Source organism: Salvelinus fontinalis, chromosome 30, assembly GCF_029448725.1.
Source record: "Salvelinus fontinalis isolate EN_2023a chromosome 30, ASM2944872v1, whole genome shotgun sequence".
Taxonomy (NCBI): Eukaryota; Metazoa; Chordata; class Actinopteri; order Salmoniformes; family Salmonidae; genus Salvelinus; species Salvelinus fontinalis.
Genome location: NC_074694.1, coordinates 40,145,585 through 40,165,180, shown reverse-complemented (window position 1 = coordinate 40,165,180; position 19,596 = coordinate 40,145,585). Strand labels below are relative to the sequence as shown.

General features: G+C 41.5%; 1 protein-coding gene across 2 annotated transcripts; it reads right to left on the bottom strand.

The window, feature by feature from the left end:
• Positions 1–1,877: 1,877 nt before the first annotated feature.
• On the bottom strand, positions 1,878–18,336 carry LOC129829215 (transmembrane protein 106B-like). 2 transcript variants are annotated; one of them, XM_055890873.1, is made up of 8 exons: positions 18,170–18,336; positions 13,168–13,376; positions 12,110–12,170; positions 7,278–7,431; positions 5,181–5,321; positions 4,996–5,039; positions 4,699–4,752; positions 1,878–4,056 (listed from the first exon to the last, which is right to left on the bottom strand). In XM_055890873.1, the coding sequence occupies exons 2-8, from the start codon at positions 13,352–13,354 to the stop codon at positions 3,930–3,932; spliced, it is 768 nt and encodes a 255-aa protein (XP_055746848.1). In that variant the 5' UTR covers positions 13,355–13,376; positions 18,170–18,336; the 3' UTR covers positions 1,878–3,929. The 2 variants fall into 2 exon arrangements, with proteins under 2 accessions (XP_055746848.1, XP_055746847.1); XM_055890872.1 differs by having other exon boundaries at positions 13,168–13,373.
• Between the last annotated feature and the right edge of the window lie 1,260 nt (positions 18,337–19,596).

The window sequence follows — 19,596 nt, the reverse complement described above, 5'->3', positions numbered from 1 at the left end:
CACAATGTTACTGCAGTGGTAGACTAAACCACAGAGCCCTGACTTGCTTGACGTGGGGAGGATTTCTGGCCAAACAAGCAAACAAATTAAACACGACTAGCGATGCGTATGAAGAGATGATCATTTCTCTCTTGGACTTACAGAATGTGAAGGGACCAGCTCCTACGGTAGAGAGCCAACCTGAGGCGCCAACCTTGCCAGTCCTTCCCCCTGAGCCCAAAGAGCTGGACGTGCCCCTTGGTAGGGTATCTCATCCATTGGTAGAGGTTATGAACGTCCATGCAATTAACTGAATCTAACTTCTTTATTATGTTATCTTCATAGCAGGTAAAAGTGTGCACTGCAAGTGTGTGCGCAGAAACGAAGACAACTACAGTGGCAAGATTGACAACAGATACTCAGTGAGTTCAGTTCTTGCGACTGTTGAGCTCTGCGGACAACCTTAGCCTTACATGTCCAGTGTACTGCTATAGGACCTGTAGTTATCATGACCTCAGCTTTCAATCTAAGAAACTGAGAGTAGAGTACGGCTTATTTATTTGACTCATCATGTTATGATGGCTGACAGTGAAATTGGACAATATCATATAACCTCCAGTGAAAATTGATGGCTGTTTGATGTGTTTCAGTCCATACAGTACTCTCAGCAGTGGTAGCTGTAACCATCATCCACTGGAGCAGAGAGAACAGCCCTCACATTGGAACGCAATTTACAGCAACAAGGGCAATAAACCCCGAACAAAACAAACACCACATGTCAGTGTCTTCAAAGAGACTTCTAAAAAAAGCTGGTAATGATCTAGGTATTTCTTAACTCAAAAGTTCTAATTGTGCAAATAGTCATCAGTCCACACACCCTGTCCAGGAAAGTTGTCACTTCACCGCAGAATTCCTCACAGTCAAATCATGGCAACCCTTAGGAAATGTTATTTACCCTCTTATATAAGGTTAATGGAGGTTAATGGAATTACAAGGCAATTGCATATTGAACATCAATGGAGGAAACGTTCAAAGACACATAACATACAGTACATGGCCAAAGGTATGTGGACACGTCAAACATCTCATTCCAAATCATGGACATTAATATGGAGTTGGTCTCCCCTTTGCTGCTATATATAACAGCCTCCAGTGGAAGGCTTTCCACTAGATGTTGGAACATTGCTGCGGGGACTTCCAGTCAGCCACAAGAGCTTTGGTGAGGTCGGGCACTGATGTTGGGCGATTAGGCCTGGCTCGCAGTCTGCATTCCAATTCATCCCAAAGGTATTCGATGTGGTTGAGGTCAGTGCTCTGTGCAGGCCGGTCAAGTTCTTCCACACCGATCTCAACAAACCATTTCTGTATGGACCTCGCTTTGTGCACGGGGGCATTGTCATGCTGAAACAGGAATGGGCCTTCCCCAAACTGTTGCCACAAAGTTGGAAGCACAGAATCGTCTAGAATGTCATTATATGCTGTAGCGTTAAGATTTCCCTTCACTAGAACTAAGGGGCCGAGTCCGAACCATGAAAAACAGCCTCAGACCATTAATCCTCCTCCAACAAATTTTAGTTGGCATTATGCATTCGGGCAGGTAACGGTCTGCTGAAATCCACCAAACCCAGATTTATCTGTCAGACGGTGAAGTGTGATTCATCACTCCAGAGTAGACATTTCCACTGCTCTAGAGTCCAATGGCGGCGAGCTTTACACCACTCCAGCCAACGCTTGGCATTGCGCATGGTGATCTTAGGCTTGTGTTCGATGCTTGGTGTTTCAAATCCCTTTGACCCAGCAGTCTAGGGGGGGATGGTAACAAGACCCTTAACATAACTTATGCAAAGTATACTAGAGAAAAAGGAACAGTGAGAACGAATAACCCACAGACAACTAAATTACCGTCAAACACTCATGGTTTATTTATTACACACGGTAATGGGGGGGAGAGGGGCTGAGCTGGACCCAAGGAAAGAAACAAATATCCAAAAACACCCTAAGCTAGACTACCTGCTTCAACAACAGCTAGCTAACTAACCAAAAATACAGTGGGTGGTCCGCCCAGTTCTAACTAGTGTTCTTAGACAAAGTATTCCTACGGGTAGTGTATGCCCATGGGCGACTTGTCTTGGTACCACCTTTTCCCACCATCAAACTAACAGTCAAACACCATAACAAAGTGACATGTAGTTGTAAAACACAAGAGATCTAGAGAGATCAAGCTGTAGAGAAAACAACTGATGAGGTTTTTAAACCAAGGGAATGTGATAGGGTAAGAGAAAAGGAGCAGGTGTCTTCTGATTAGCGACTGATTGGAGAATTATGATTGCCACCTGTGAGGGGAGAAGGAGAGAAAAGAAATACACACACACACACAGGATACCTGTATCCGTAACACTCGGCCATAGAAATCCATTTCATGAAGTTCCCAACAAACAGTTATTTTGTTGACGTTGCTTCCAGAGTCAGTTTTGAACTCGGTAGTGAGTATTGCAACTGAGGACAGACGATTCTTACGTACTACGCGCTTCAGTACTTGCCGGTCCCGTTCTGTGAGCTTGTGCGGCCTACCACTTGGCAGCTGAGCCGTTGTTGCACCGAGACATTTCCACTTCACAATAACAGCACTTACAGTTGACCGGGGAAACTCAAGCAGGGCAGAAATTTGACAAACTGACTTGTTGGAAAGGTGGCATCTGTGGGGCATAAACCCTATTGAGCATCTGTGGGGCATCCTCAAAAGGAAGGTGGAGGAGTGCAAGGTCTCTAACATCCACCAGCTCCGTGATGTCGTCATGGAAGAGAACTCCAGTGGCAACCTGTGAAGCTCTGGTGAACTCCATGCCCAAGAGGGTTAAGGTAGTGCTGGAAAATGATGGTGGCCACACAAAATATTGACACTTTGGGCCCAATTTGGACATTTTCACTTAGGGGTGTACTCACTTTTGTTGCCAGCGGTTTAGACATTAATGGCTGTGTGTTGAGTTATTTTGAGGGGACAGCAAATGTACACTGTTATACAAGCTGTACATTCACTACTTTACATTGTAGAAAAGTGTCATTTCTTCAGTGTTGTCCCATGAAAAGATATACTCAAATATTTACAAACATGTGAGGGGTGTACTCACTTTTGTGATATACTGTACACTGATTGACTTTTAATGATGAAATGTACACTGAGTGTAAAAAACATTAGGAACACCTGCTCTTTCCTCACCTGAATCCAGGTGAAAGCTCTGATCCTTTATTGATGCCACTTGTTAAATCCACTTCAATCAGTGTAGATGAAGGGGATGAGACAGGTTAAATAAGGATTATTAAGCTTTGAGACAACTGAGACATGGATTGAGTATGTGTGCCTTTCAGAGCGTGAATGGGAAAGACACATTTAAGTGCCTTTGAACGGGGTATGATACTAGGGGCCAGGAGCACCAGTTTGAGTGTGTCAAGAACTGCAACGCTGCTGGGTTTTTCACGCTCAACAGTTTCCCGTGTGTGTCACGAATGGTCCACCACACAAAGGACAACCAGCCATCTTGACACAACTGTGGGAAGCACTGGAGTCAACATGGGCCGACACCTTGTAGAGTCCATGCTCCGACAAATTGAGGCTGTTCTGAGGGAAAAGGGGGGTGCAAGTCAATATTAGGAAGGTGTTCCTAATGGTTTGTACACTCAGTGTATGTTTTAAATCCCTACAAGTATGTTAAAACAACCAACGAAACACTACAACATGTACTTTCACAGTTCATAAATCGTTCAAAAAACTATCTCAGAAGAATAGGACAATACTATAAGTCTACTATATGTATATATTTCCCTTTGATATCGAAAAACGTATCAATATACTTTTTATGACCACTGGACATAAGATAGACTCAAAGGAATCTTCCATTCTATCTTGTTTATAATAAACATTTTCACTTTGGGGATCCCTCATTGACAGGCTTTCATCTTTCAAAAAGAATTTGCCTGATAGGGTGGGGGATGGTGGTGTTGGCTCCACAGTCAATGTACTCAAAGGTGTCTTCGGACAGCTGCTCCGAGTGAGCCAAGTAGGAAATGTTCATTGTCATTCTGTGGAAGACAAAAAAGGGATATCAAGGCAGACATTTTGATATCTTCCTCAGGAAGTGCACAGTTCTCCTGTTTCAAAATGTCCCTTTTATAGAATGGTCAAGTTCAAAGGTTTGTTTTTCTGTTGTTCCTGACTACCCTTTTCCCATTATAAAAAAAGGCCATCAACTTTAAATTGGGTTGGTTTATGACCTAAAAGCAAATACTATAGTTACACTGTTACTAGTTTTAAGGCCTGATTCATCTCAAATGGACATGAAACAAATGTGTGAGATTTTTGAACATGTGGCTTGAAAGGGGAAATTCATCCACGTTTTGAAAAAGGTAAAAAACGTTCCTATTTTGGCTCCAGTAATAGTAGTGCTTGGTCTTAAAAAGCAAACTTCTGTTTTGGTCTTGGCCAAAGGTCTTCAAGATCACTGACAACAAGAATCGTCAGCAAAACTACCATGTACACCATTCTTAGAAGCATAAGATCTGTGTGTTTGAGTGGTTCCAAACAAGGTATGTTACAATGGGAAGTCAATTGACATACTACAGCCTGGAGGTCAGAAAGGCTTAAGTGCCTTGAAGTGTTTGTGGTGTGACAGATGTGTTTGTGGTTGGCCTCTTTAACATATCTTAGAACAGTGTGAAACTCACTGCAAATGCAAGAACAAGGTGTGAATCCTTATGGTGTTTGACTTGCAGTAATTACTGAAACAGAGGAGTTATAAAAGACATTTATCAGCCGACACATTTATCACATAAGGAAAATAATATATTTTGAAAGCAAAACTAAGAGCGTACTGTAACTTTAATTCATACTGTAGGTCCTATCCAAGAGTTCATACTGTAATGTACACATATGCAGATAACACTGTATTTCCTTCCTATTTTAGAAGCAGTGATGATGGTAATGATATTGAACATATAAATGATAATACATGTCATGCTTACTTCAGGCCTGTGTCCTCAATTGTTATGGGTATGACAACAGTATACTGTAGGAGATCGGAAAACTTAATTTGACTGGGAATTAAGGTCCAACGGTTTCATACGGGACCATAAACAAAGTCTCTTTGCATTATAACAGTATTACAATTGTTTAATTGATTTATATGAAACAACAATATCAAACTCACCACTTTCTCTGAACGTGATTTGACCGCGGTCATATTAGATATCTTGATCCTGCCCACCACTGTTTCAGCAATCAGCACTTGTATATCAAATTCCAAGAATTGAATGTCCGCAAAGTTCTCATTGGTGACGTTAAAGACATTCTGGAGGAGGAAAAACATAGTTTGGTCACACTGTCCTCTTAATAAACCAAACAATGAGTGATCACCTATTGTCTATGATATATATAGTTGAAGTCGGAAGTTTATACACACCTTAGCCAAATACATTTAAAAACTCAGTTTTTCACAATTCCTGACATTTAATCCTAGTAAAAAAATCTCTGTCTTAGGTCAGTTAGGATCCCCACTTCATTTTAAGAATGTGAAATGTCAGAATAATAGTAGAAAGAATGATTTATTTCAACTTTTATTTCTTTCATCACATTCCCAGTGGGTCAGAAGTTTACATACACTCAATTAGTATTTGGGAGCATTGCCTTTAAATTGTTTAACTTGGGTCAAACGTTTCAGGTAGCCTTCCACAAGCTTCCCACAATAACTTGGGTGAATTTTGGCACATTTCTCTTGACAGAGCTGTCAGGTTTGTAGGCCTCCTTGCTCGCACACGCTTTTTCAGTTCTGCCAACATATTTTCTATAGAATTGAGGTCAAGGCTTGTGATGGCCACTCCAATACCTTGAGTTTGTTGTCCTTAAGCCATTTTGCCACAACTTTGGAAGTATGCTTGGGGTCATTGTCCATTTGAAAGCCGCATTTGCGACCAAGCTTTAACTTCCTGACTGATGTCTTGATGTTGCTTCAATATATCCACATAATTTTCATACCTCATGATGCCATCTATTTTGTGAAGTGCACCAGTCCCTCCTGCAGCAAAGCACTCCCACAACATGATGCTGCCACCCCCGTGCTTCACGGTTGGGATGCTGTTCTTCGGCTTACAAGCATTCCCCTTTTTCCTCCAAACATAACAATGGTCGTTATGGCCAAACAGTTCTGTTTTTGTTTCATCAGACCAGAGGACATTTCTCCAAAAAGTACCATCTGTGTCCCCATGTGCAGTTGCAAACCGTAGTCTGGCTTTTTTTATGGCGGTTTTGGAGCAGTGGCTTCTTCCTTGCTAATCGGCCTTTCAGGTTATGTCGATATAGGACTCGTTTCACTGTGGATATAGATACTTTTGTACCTGTTTCCTCCAGCATCTTCACAAGGTCCTTTGCTGTTGTTCTGGGATTGATTTGCACTTTTTGCACCAAAGTACGTTCATCTCGAGGAGACAGAACTTGTCTCCTTCCTGAGCGGTAAGACGGCTGCATGGTCCCATGGTGTTTATACTTGCGTACTTTTGTTTGTACAGATGAACATGGTACCTTCAGGCGTTTGGAAATTGCTTCCAAGGCTGAACCAGATGTGTGGTGGTCTACAATTTGTTTTCTGAGGTCTTGGCTGATTTCTGGCATCATGAGGAAGGAAAATTATGTGGATATATTGAAGCAACATCTCAAGACATCAGTCAGGAAGTAAAAGCTTGGTCACAAATGGGTCTTCCAAATGGACAATGACCACAAGCATACTTCCACAGTTGTGGCAAAATGGCTTATGGACAACAAAGTCAAGGTATTGGAGTGGCCATCACAAAGCCCAGACCTCAAACCAATAGATTTTTTGGGGGCAGAACTGAAAAAGCGTGTGCTAGCAAGGAGGCCTACAAACCTGACTCAGTTATACCAGCTCTGTCAGGAGGAATGGGCCAAAATTCACCCTACTTATTGTGAGAAGCTTGTGGAAGGCTACCCGAAACATTTGACCCAAGTTAAACAATTTAAAGGCAATGCTCCCAAATACTAATTGAGTGTATGTAAACTTCTGACCCACTGGGAATGTGATGAAAGAAATAAAAGCTGAAATAAATCATTCTCTCTACTATTATTCTGACATTTCACATTCTTAAAATAAAGTGGTGACCCTAACAGATTTTTACTAGGATTAAATGTCAGGAATTGTGGAAAAACTGAGTTTAAATGTATTTGGCTAAGGTGTGTGTAAACTTCCGACTTCAACTGTATATGGGAGTGCGGCATGCATATATCTCGTATTTACCGCGATTTGCATTTCAACTGTATGCGGGGTGAAGAAGACCATCACTGATTTGACGGTGACAAGGGACAGTGAGATACTCCGTGGGAAGAGGAAGAAGAGGATCAGACAGCAGATCAGAAGACACACCACCACCGATATACACACATAAAGTTTCCTTGGAAAAGAAGAATGCAGTTAAAGGTCCCGAACAAACTTCATGATTCCCATGTAAAATAGCCTTTTAAATGACTAAAATATAACGTTAATATTTGTTTTTGGATAGAAATGCTAAATATTTTACAAAAAGTAATGGTTAACTACCAGGAAGTTTGAAAAGGTAGGGTGAGTGGACGGGAAGCTTATATTCATGAGCTTGCCTTGACTGACAGCCCTTTGAAACACCTATGTTGAGCAACTTGGATGCAGTGAGCAGTGTTGCAGTCAAATCATCTCAAGCAAATATGGTGATACATCAAGCAACTCGAGCAACATTGAAAGTGCACGAATGATGTCATTTTTTGTTGTTGATACATCTCCCGTTTGGCGTGTCTCTTATGATGCCTCCTGAATCCAAGTGTTTGACACAGGGGGAGAGGACCAGTAACTTCATGATCAAACTTTATCAATGTAAAGCAACAGTCATTTGTCATACTTTTGTCATCATGCTGTACTTTGAGCTGGTTTCATCCAAATATCATCCAATTTCATGAAAAAACGTGATTTTGACTGTTCGTGATTAGGTTTGCACATTTTGGGGAATATTCAAAGGTGGAAACGTTCCATGTGAATTAACGGGAATATATGAGAATTAACGAAAATATATGCAAATTAATATTAATACCATTTAAATATAGATGTTTTTTTGCATTGGATATATCTACCATATCATATGTGTCACGTTCCTGACCTGTTTTCTGTTGTTTTGTATGTGTTTAGTTGGTCAGGGCGTGAGTTGGGGTGGGCATTCTATGTGTTTTGTTTCTATGTTGGGTTTAATGTGTTGCCTGATATGGTTCTCAATTAGAGGCAGGTGTTTGACGTTTCCTCTGATTGAGAACCATATTAAGGTAGGCTGGTTTCACTGTTTGTTTGTGGGTGGTTGTCTTCCGTGTCTGTATGTATGTTCGTACCACACGGGACTGTAGTGTTTGTTTGTTCGTTTGTTGTAGTCTGTACCTGTTCGTGCGTTCTTTGTGTTATATGTAAGTTCTCATGTTTTAGGTCAGTCTACGTTCGTGTTGTTATTTTGTAATCATTCCAAGTGTTTTTTCGTGTTCTTCTTCGGCAGTTAATAAATTCATTATGTTTTCAAAACCCGCTGCATTTGTCTGATCCCTACTCCTCCTCTTCTGACGAAGAGGAGGAGAACGACCGTTACAATATGGAGACAAAAACATAAACCTTTTCATAAGTAGACATAATTGCAAATGATTAAATCCTTCCAATAGAAAAAAAAAACGATTTAGTTACGAATTGAACTTTAATTAAATGAATTGACTCTTCACATGGGAGGATTTCACTGAACAACAAAAGAAAGGGAATATTGAATGATCCCCAATGATCCATCGCATCTCAACATACATCTGTAAAGTGATAGTCTAGAAACTAAAGCTTTGGTTGTCTTCCTCTCAGGCTTCCATGTCTTCTCCACCTCTTGAACATCAGACTCTGAGGCCTCATCCTTCACTGTCACTTTCCAACCTTGTTGAGGATAGCTCTTTGTCAGACTCAAAAAGCCTCAAATTTGCCTGGATGGCCCCCAATTTTTCAACCCTTGTATTGGTCAGCCTGTTGCTTTCGTGTGTGTGTTCCCAAACAAGGACCAGTTGCACTCTGAGGCGGCTGATGTTGGTGGGATTTGGAGGATGATGGAGGCAACAAGGGAAAGAGCCTCAAACCCACAAAGTCCCTTCCACCAGGTGGATGATGAGATATGTTGGCACAACTGCCATATTGCATCTCCATCCCAAAGCCCTTGCTTTAAAGTGTACTTCGCCAGACTGCCCAGAATCTTGCCCTCATCCAGGCCAAGGTGGCGAGACACGGTAGTGATGACACCATAGGCCTTGCCTATGCCGTTCTGTACCATCACTCATTCATAACTTTTTATGTACATATTCTTCATCCCTTTACACTTGTGTGTATAAGGTAGTTGTTGTGAAATTGTTAGGTTAGATTACTCGTTGGTTATTACTGCATTGTCGGAACTAGAAGCACAAGCATTTCGCTACACTCGCATTAACATCTGCTAACCATGTGTACGTGACAAATAAAATTAGATTTGATCTCTGCACCAGACAGGATGCTCTTGCCAGCATACTTGGGGTCCAACATGTACGCTGCGGCGTATGGGCTTCAGGCAAAAGTCTTTACACTTTTTTATGTATTTCAGACCTGCAGTTTCCTCCGCTTGAAGCAACAGTGAAGTGGGCAGGGTAGTACGGATTTCTTCTCTTACATCTGCAAGCAGAGTCTGAACATCAGACAGGATGGCATTGTCTCCCTCAATCCGTGCAATGGCTACTGCTATGTATCAGGAGTTTCAGGATGCTTACCACTCTCTCCCAAAATACATCAAACATGAGGATCCTCTTGATGGGGCTGTCCATATCGTAAGACTGTGATATGGCCATTTCTTGGAGAGACTCCTTCCCCTCCAGGAGACTGTCAAACATGATGACAACACCACCCCAACGGGTGTTGCTGGGCAGCTTCAATGTTCTCTTATTCTTCTCATTTTGCTTGGTGAGGTAGATTGCTGCTATAACTTGATGACCCTTTACATACCTAACCATACCATGGCTTTCTTGTAGAGTGCATCCATTGTTTTCAGTGTCATGATGTCCTCGAGGAGGAGATTAAATGCATGAGCAGCACAGCCAATGGGTGTGATGTGAGGGTAGGACTCCTCCACTTTAGACCAAGCAGCCTTCATGTTCGCAGCATTGTCTGTCACCAGTGCAAATACCTTCTGTGGTCCAAGGCCATTGATGACTGCCTTCAGCTCATCTGCAATGTAGAGACCGGTGTGTCCATTGTCCCTTGTGTCTGTGCTCTTGTAGAATACTGGTTGAGGGGTGGAGATGATGTAGTTAATTATTCCTTGCCCACAAACATTCAACAACCCATCAGAGATGATAGCAATACAGTCTGCTTTCTCTATGATTTGCTTGACCTTCACTTGAATTCTGTTGAACTCCGCATCCAGCAAATGAGTAGATAAAGCATGTCTGGTTGGAGGGGTGTATGCTGGGCGAAGAACATTCAGAAATCTCTTCCAATACACATTGCCTGTGAGCATCAGAGGTGAACCAGTTGCATACACAGCTCGAGCAAAACATTCATCATCATTTCTCTGACAATGTTCCTCCATTGAGTCAAAAAAACTTCTGGTTCCAGGAGGACCATGAGCCATTGCTATCGATAAGGTGTCTTTTCCGGAAAGTTTCCGACCCTTTGCAACCCTATTTGTGACCTTTAATAACCATGAAGCGTAACACAATATGCTGATTAAACACACCAAGAATCTTGCTGTACACTGTTTCGTATGGGTAAAGCTCAAAAATCGAATCAAATCTAATTTTATTCGTCACATGAGCCGAATAAAATGCTTACTTACGAGCCTGTTAGTAACAATGCCGAGTTAAAAGATTATAAAAAGAATAACACGAGGAAAAATGGTTTATATACAGGGAGTAACACTACCATATCAATTTGCAGGGGTGCGAGATAATTGAGATAGATATGTACGTAAAAGCAGAAAATCTAATAATAAGATTAAAAAAGGAACAGAGTAGCAGCGACGTATGATGATTGTGAAAGTCTGTGTGTCTCAGAGGAGGCTGGTGGGAAGAGCTACAGATGGTCGGGCTCATTGTAATGGCTGGAAGGGAATAAATGGAATGGTATCAAACATATGGAAACAACACGTTTGACTCCGTTCCACTGGTGTGTATGTGTGTGTGGCGTCAGTACGCGTTAGGTGTGTGTCTGTATGTGTGTGTGTGTGTGTGTGTGTGTGTGTTTTTTGTTGTTGTTGTGAGAGTGTCAGTGTAGTGTGAGGGTAGAGTCTTGTGAGTGTGCATAGAGTCAGTGGAAAATAAGGTCAAACTCAATACAGATAGTCTGGGTAACCATTTGATTAACTATTTAGCAGTCTTATGGCTTGGGGATAGAAGCTGTCTCGGAGCCTGGTGCTCCAGTACCATTTGCCGGACGCTACATCACTGGGGCCGAGCTCCCTGCCATCCAGGACCTATACGTCAGGCAGTGTCAGAGGAAGGCCCGAAAAATCTATATCAGGCAGTGTCAGAGGAAGGCCCGTCATGCATTCTTCACGACTGTGTGTGTGTGGACAATGTTAAGTCCTTAATCATGTGGACACCGAGGAACTTGAAGCTCTCGACCCGCTCCACTACAGGTCTGTCAATGTGGATGTGGGAGTGCTCACCCCCCTGTTTATTGTAGTCCACGATCAGCTCTTTGGTCTTACTGACATTGAGGGAGAAGTTGTTGTCCTCTCTGACCTTCTCCCTGTAGGCTTTTTCATCGCCGTCGGTGATCAGGCCTACCAACTTTGCGTCTTCAGCAAACTTGATGATGGTGTTGGTGTCGTGCATGGCCACGCAGTCGTGGTTTAACAGGGAGTACAGGAGGGGACTAAGCGCACACCCATGAGGGGCCCCCGTGTTGAGGGTCAGCGTGGTGGTGGAGGTGCTGTTGCCTACCCTCACCACCTAGGGGAGGCCCGTCAGGAACTCCAGGATCCAGTTGCAGAGGGAGGTGTTCAACACACAGTTATGCACGCGCACACAAACACAATTAGACACTCACAAACAGACACACACACTTACGTCCGGCTGGGCCTCAGTCTTATGTCTGAACATGGGATGACTGCCACTAGCTGATCATGTCCTATACAGAGAAGAACAAGTTATTATTTCACAGTTAGAGATACTGCTGTATTGGCATGTCAGCCTTGCTGCACAGAACACAACAGCATTTTGATTTCATTTCACAGAGAAATGAAAGTGACTCTCCCTTCTTTTGAAACAAATGTGGGTTATGACTGCCACACGCTGATCACGTCCTATACAGAGAACAGGAAGGTGAGTTACGACTTCACAGTTAGACATACTGCTGTATTCAAATCCAATCCAAGTTTATTGGTCGCGTACACAGCTTTGCAGATGTTATAGCGGGTGCAGCGAAATGCTTAAGTTACTAGCTCCTAACAACGCAGTAAAATATCAAAGAAGTACACAAATAACACAAAATATAAATAAAGAAATGTCATAACCAAACATCCCAAATAGCACTGTAACAGTAATCCAAATGCAATCTATACATGTATACAGTACACCAGATTAATTGACACAAGATATACTAAGAATTAGATGTACAGCAGTAGATACTGTATAGTATAGTGAGCTATGTCAAAACTCCAGTATATAAATAAATATGTGGTGTGTATAAACAGTGTAACTAAAATGCAATGTGCAGTAGTAGAAATATTAGAATGAGCTCCTGTATGTCGAAAATACAGTATTTAAATACACAGTACAAAACCCCATGGCAAAATTGAAAGAACTGCAGCAAATTAGCTTACCGACCAGTCCGCAATATAAATATATAGTATATGTATGTGAATTAAGTGTAAAGACAGATGTACAGTATGTGAATAGAAAATGTGTTTACAGCAGTAGTTGGGAGTGGCATGTCAGCCTTGCTACACGCTACACAGGACACAACAGCAATTTGAGAACTGAAAGTGACTCTCACTTCTCTTAAAACAAATGTAGGTTATTAAATACAAATCTTGAATAACAACATGAAAATAATCCCAACATCAACATATAAGTAAATCCCAGGCACAACTAAGTAGTTAGTCTGGCTGAAGTGGACCACCTACCTCTTGGAATACGACCTACTCCCCAACAAGTCGGGCAGGTATCTCCTAGGCTGCCTGTACTGTCTCCGGTGATGGCTCCATATATTTGGGGGTGGGTCTGAAGTCTTCTCTTCTCCGGTTCTTGTTCCTGAGGCATGATGGCCTCTGTATCATCATTGGAGCCACTGGAGTGTTCTAAAGGGACCATAGTCGAAACACCATCCGATCTGCTGGGAGAAATGCAAACACAACCCCCACCCCACTCTGCTCTTACAAGGTGGAATTTCCCTCTTGAAGATCAGCCATGCATTCCCTCACTATTCTCACACGAACAAGTATGCTTGATTTTGTCTAGTTCGGTATAACTCTATCTATAAGCACCTTGGTGACTCCGTTGGTGCTCTTTGTGAAACCTGAAATAATGTTGAGTTGCCCTCACACCGTAAAGTGCACCATAAACCTTCAACCTGCCTCTATAAAATAATCGTCCTGAATTAAATCTAGAGACATAGGAGGAGACAAAGACATAGGAGGCCCAAGTCCTCAACATTGCTGTAAAGACAAGACGGTTAGCATCACTGTATATTATCTCTGACTGATTGCAGACCTATGATCGACTGCTACTGGGTTAGAGAAGTTTTGTCAAGGTGAGATGTTGAGAGGAATATGTTTTTGGGGGCCACAATATTGCTACGATGTAGGCCCCGGCTATTCAACTGGCGGCCCTTGGGTCAGATTTGACCCGTTTATGAATTTAGAATGGCCCCTTGATAGTGGCGTGTATTCATGGATGCCAAGGGATGCCAGGCTCCCCCCAAAAATGTATCTTTCGTCTTTTGGTGTTTCATAATGTTCCTTTATTCCGCAAGAGGCTGAATGTATCTCACAGGAGAAAGCATCTGAGCGAGTAAAACAGCGCCCCTCTGTCTCTCGACGTGTAGGCCATCTATCTGATGCTGTCTGGTCCAAACAAGTATGACATTGTTGCAGCCCGTAGCATTGAATGCAAAGGAAGCCAGTGAGCATCTGGCCTCCCTTGACAAAAAAAAGTATACAAAATTAGCCATCCAGCTTTGAGCTGTGAATGGTCCTGGTGCACGCAAAAAAAAGTGCCAAAGGAAGCCAGCTTGGATTTGGCATCACTTCTATCAAATCCCATTGAGAGCATTCATCATTGACAGAAAAACTTGAATTGTTGCATCTCGTGGCATTGTTTCCCTCCGGTGGCTAGCTAGCCAGCTATCTAAAATTGGCCCTTTTCTAAATCAGCCATGGTTGGAGATAGGAATTTGGACTTGTGGTTTTACTTAATTCTCCATACTGGCCAATCCTTATAAAGGTAATTCTGATCCAACCATTAATTCATACATTGTTGTGCCCCTGGCCTGAGAGGATGGAAGTTCAATATGTAGCTAGCTACATGTAGAAGGCTAATGTTAACTAGCTAATGTTGCCCGTGAATGGGTTAGGCTTGACAGCAAGCATTTTAGCCAGGTAGCCTTGGACAACAAAAAATACTGTATGACAGGGGGATAGACTGTTTCGTCAGCGTGAAAGAGAGGAGGATGGCATTGGCGCTTCTCTACAAGTAGTGAGTCAACATGTTTTTCTACTTGCACAAACACACACACGTAAATCAGTACCTTGTACAGCCATCATATTTAGCTTACGTTGATTGGACTAAATTGTTTTGGTATCTTTTAGTTGTCACTGTATTAGACTAAGCAGAGGTGATTTGATGACGTTGAAATGTTGAAGTTGAAATGGTGCTGGAGTAGTGGAGGCAGCTCCTGTTTTCTTTGCGACTTGCGGTTACTCTCTGTGGTTCTGAATCCACAGTTGTTTAGTGGTCCGAATATGTCTGAAACAGGAACTTGCTTGACCATGCTGTCAGTCATGTAACTTTCTGTTACTGTAAATGGAATATGCTTTGTGGACTTCACTGGATAGAGGTTGCTATCCTTGCCTTCCCTGGGGATTTTACCCATGCACCACTACTGCCCTTTGATCAATTCTGAAAATAACTCTTTTTTTTTTAAGGCAAAAGGGTGCCCTCTTCAAAATTGTCCAATGGGAGAACCGGTTTTCCTGTAGTCCCGCCCATTAGCTGCTGTCACTGAAGATCACTAAACATACCAGTCACAGCAATCAGAGCTGCTAGCAGGGTACAGGGTCTGTCTGCCGGTCTATCAGCGCTTTCACCACAGATGAGATCACTACACTGCCTGATACACCATATCGAGTTTTGCGCTTGACTCAGCAGTGAGTTTAAAAAAAACTCCATGGACTCAGTTATGGCTATCATAAACTTTATCCAGTCAACGTCTAGCCTACAACATCGCTTGTTTTGTAGTCTGCTGAGCATCACCATCTACTTTTATATAATGTTGCTCACATCGCTTGTTTTGTAGTCTGCTGAGCATCACCATCTACTTTTATATAATTTATATAATGTTGCTCATTTGCTAAGCAAGGGTAATAATTATCTCAAGAGAGCAACCTATGTGAGTTTAGTTGCTTTTCTCAAGAAAGCTAACAGATATCTAGCGAAAGTGCTTGATGAGAAGTTCGTTTTAGATGCAGTTAGTTTTTTTGTGACATCTTCAATCAATTGAATTTACTTTATTGACATGATTTGAAAAACACACTGCTTTTCAAAATGTGTTATTTTTCTCCTCTGATATGAGCCCAAACAAAACGCTACACTGCCCAACGAGATTTGATGAGTTTTGCGCCTGGATCACACTGACAGGGCTTTTGCATTTTGGTACCCCAGAATTACATTAATTTCCAATGAAACGCTGCGTTTGCCTTACAGCATTGCGTTGCAGAGGCAGTTGCAGTGCGTTCGGTGTGGTGCAGACCTAGATTTTATCGAACGTATGCATAGACAACTTGACAGAAATGGTAGCAGAAGGTGAATGTTGAACTTTTGTTGCAAACATCCAGATGATGCTGCATACTATTTTGTGCAATGACACTGTCGGTGTGTTCGAAGCATAAAACACTGTTTGTCTCGCTCTGTGTGGTATGTGTTGGATTTATCGAACAAATGCATCAAACAGTATGTGCAGAGGTTTGACAGAAATGGTAGCAAAAGGTGAATATTCGTGATCATCTGGATATGTGTGCAACAAAAGTTCAACATTCACCCTCTGCTACCATTTCTGTTAAGCTGTCTACAGCATACAGGCTGACGCATACGTTCGATAAAATCTAGGTCTGCACCACACCGAACGCACTGCAACTGCCTCTGCAACGCAATGCTGCAAGGCAAACGCAGAATGTAATTCTGGAGTACCAAAATGCACCGAACGCACTGCAACTGCCTCTGCAATGCAATGCTGCAAGGCAAACACAGGATGTAATTCTGGTGTACCAAAATGCAATGACACTGTAGTCCCCACAGAGGTGGTGCACAGTTTGTTTATAAAGACCCGTTCTCTACTGATGTGGGGGGAGAAAAACTTCTCTGCGAAAGCTAGTCAACTGAGACATGCCATTCACACAGTGGCAGTCGGTGCCGTTCATGATTGAGGGAGGACAATGTTTATTTAATTTATTTTTTGACCAAGGCCTTATTTCTATTACAGGATATTGGATGACTGTCATTCATATTCCATTCACCCAGCTCAATGTAACATCGATAGGTTTAGGCTACTACATGATACTCTAAAGTTTTCCTCTACCCAGCATGAGGTTGCTACAACTCAGCCTATGTATGAAAGTTTACAACATAGGTGCACAGGTTGAGAGACATTTGAGTAATCAAGGTGACAGACATTGACACATTCAATACCACCTTGCATACTCTTGCCTGCATCTAGCTGATCTAGTGTGTAATCATTAGTCCAACAGTTACAAACGAGACTTTCAGTTGAACAAATTCAAGTGGTGCAGTGTTCTAAGACACTGCATCTCCGTGCTAAGAGGCGTCACTACAGACAACCTGGTTCGAATCCAGACTGTATCACAACCAGCTGTGATTAGGAGTCCCATAAGGCGGCACACATTTGGCCCAGCGTTGGCTGTCATTGTAAATAAGAATTTGTTCTTAATGGACTTGCCTAGTTAAATGTTTATCCCTGTTCTGTTTGCTTCCATTTAAGAAGAAAAAAAATTCAACAGAATCGGCAGAATGAATACACCCCTGATCAGACTCAAACGTTCACTTTCATGGCAGCCACAAACAAACAGCATGATCACTTTGATTGTTGTATAATTACTTTTCGCATCTACGTGCTCTCCTTCTCACCTTTTCCCTTTGCTTGTGGACTTCAGTCCACAAAACATCAGCTGCCTGTGATCTGGCAAAAAATATCTTTCCAAGCCAAACCTTCATATCATAACCGCTACACACAACCTAGATCATTGTCACCATATTAATGTTATAAAAACTGATTTTATATTAGAGCTGTGCATGTTGTTCACAAGCGTACCTGCCCTCATTGGCTAGAATGGTTCCACCTGATCTCACCTCTACTTTAGGCGGAATGATAGAACAGCTATTGCCATCTTAAAATGTTATGGGATGCATTTTCGCCATTGTTTTTTTATGGTAGCCCACTCTAGTAGACCTAAATTATGATGAAATAGCCACAGTAGCCTACTTGACCACTCTAGAAACTGTAACTTGAACCTGGTATAGCTACTGTGTTCACAGTTCACAGTAAATTCGGAGCTACTGAGTGGCGCAGAGGTGTAAGGCACTGCATCTTAGTGCAAGAGACCCTGGTTCGAATCCAGGTTTTTAACTGACTTGCCTAGTTAAATGAAGGTAAAATATATATATATTTTTTTAATGCGCTGGAAGTTGACCAGAATTTTTTACAACGTTCAAGTTTGCGCAGCAGACCTGAAATGTGCTCAGAGAACATGGCTGGTGGTATGTCTGCCCTATACATTATTTATACTTTAAAAACATTGATTTTATAGTTTTCAATTTGAATCTACGGAAAATTACAAAGCATTAGTTCAGCTGACAGTGTAGAAAGTTGATATGCTTTTGCCTCTTAGCACTTACCTTATAAAATTATGTCCTGCAGGTTTTCAGTACTGCTAATTGTTGATTTGGTAAATACTCTCAGCCTATCATGTTTTATACCAGTCAAGGATTAACGAATGTTGGACACTTCTCCTACATCGTTAATATAAACTTGCGAAGTGAAGTAATCACTTCCTACTTGAGGCATTTGGCAGGAGGATGTCGTTTCTGAATGTTGTATGCTGCCACTTGGTGGTAAATTACAAGCATTAACCACAACAATGTTTATCATATGCGCCTACAATTTGATTAAGACTTGGCCCGAAGCAATATATGGAAAGCAATGTATGGAAGTCGGTAGGCCAATGTCCAATTTCTAAAAACACTGAGTATAACTTATTTTAAGTTGCAAACAAGTTTGTAAGACCTTAATGGCAATTCAATGCACATCCCGTTTTTAGAAGGTAGAACACATGCTGTAAAGCCATTTCAATATCATCTTTATGTATTCCCTTAACCACAGCTACAGAAGGCTATAGAAAGGAACTTAAAAAGAAAAGTCTTGGCCAATTGCAACCAAGGGATAGTTAACCCATAAAAAAATGCCATAATGCTTTCCTTACCATGCAAGCAGTCTATGGACATGGTATGGCAGCAATCGATGCTTTGGTTTTGTTAACCTGGCCACTTTCAAATGCTAACTTTATTTGCATTTGTGGCAGATATCCAATGCAGTCAATGGTACCTATATTTGCATTTTCATACTTAATGGCCAAATCTTTTTGTATCTAAAATGTATTCTTTAGCTCAATGAAGTCATATAAATGATGTGGACATGAAGCGCACAAATGCTAATATAGGTACCATTGGAGTGTTTGTAATCATGTAGACAAGTTATTCATGGTTTACATAAAATTGTAAGTAGCCAACACCAACATGGGTAAATTGCCACAGTAGATTTGTGGTAAACAAGGGAATACTTAATTTCAGTTGTAGGGAATTGTCATATTTCAATCTCTGCGTAGTCTTCTCAATGAGTAGGTTTAATTTATAACAAATATAATAGCCTGTAGTGAACAGGACAAACATGTCTTGAAAGACTTTGAGAAAGCAGAACTAAAATGATAATGATAATTACCCTCTGTTCTTTGCATTTCAACTATTTTGTGTGGTGCACATTACTTAAAGTTAACCTATAAGTTCAACAAGTCATCAGACACAAAATGTACAGAAACCCATACAATAAATCCATTAAAATCAGTGCCATTCAACAGTAGTGCAAAGTTCTTAAGTAAAAATACTTTAAAGTACTACTTAAGTCATTTTTTTTGGTATCTGTACTTTACTATTTATATTTTTGACAACTTTTACTTCACTACATTTCTAAAGAAAATAATGTACTTTTTACTCCATACAGTTTCCCTGTCACCCTAAGGTACTCATTACATTTTGAATGTGTAACAGTA

What these genes read in the sequence shown, in the direction of transcription:
- LOC129829215 (XM_055890873.1), bottom strand. Translation starts at nt 13,354, where the DNA reads ATGGTCCCTTTAGAACACTCCAGTGGCTCCAATGATGATACAGAGGCC. An exon ending in ATTGAGGACACAGGCCTGAA is followed by an intron (nt 4,753 to 4,995) that starts GTAAGCATGACA and finishes CCTCTGTTTCAG; the next exon opens with TAATTACTGCAAGTCAAACA. An exon ending in ACCTTGTTCTTGCATTTGCA is followed by an intron (nt 4,057 to 4,698) that starts GTGAGTTTCACA and finishes TGTCTTCCACAG; the next exon opens with AATGACAATGAACATTTCCT.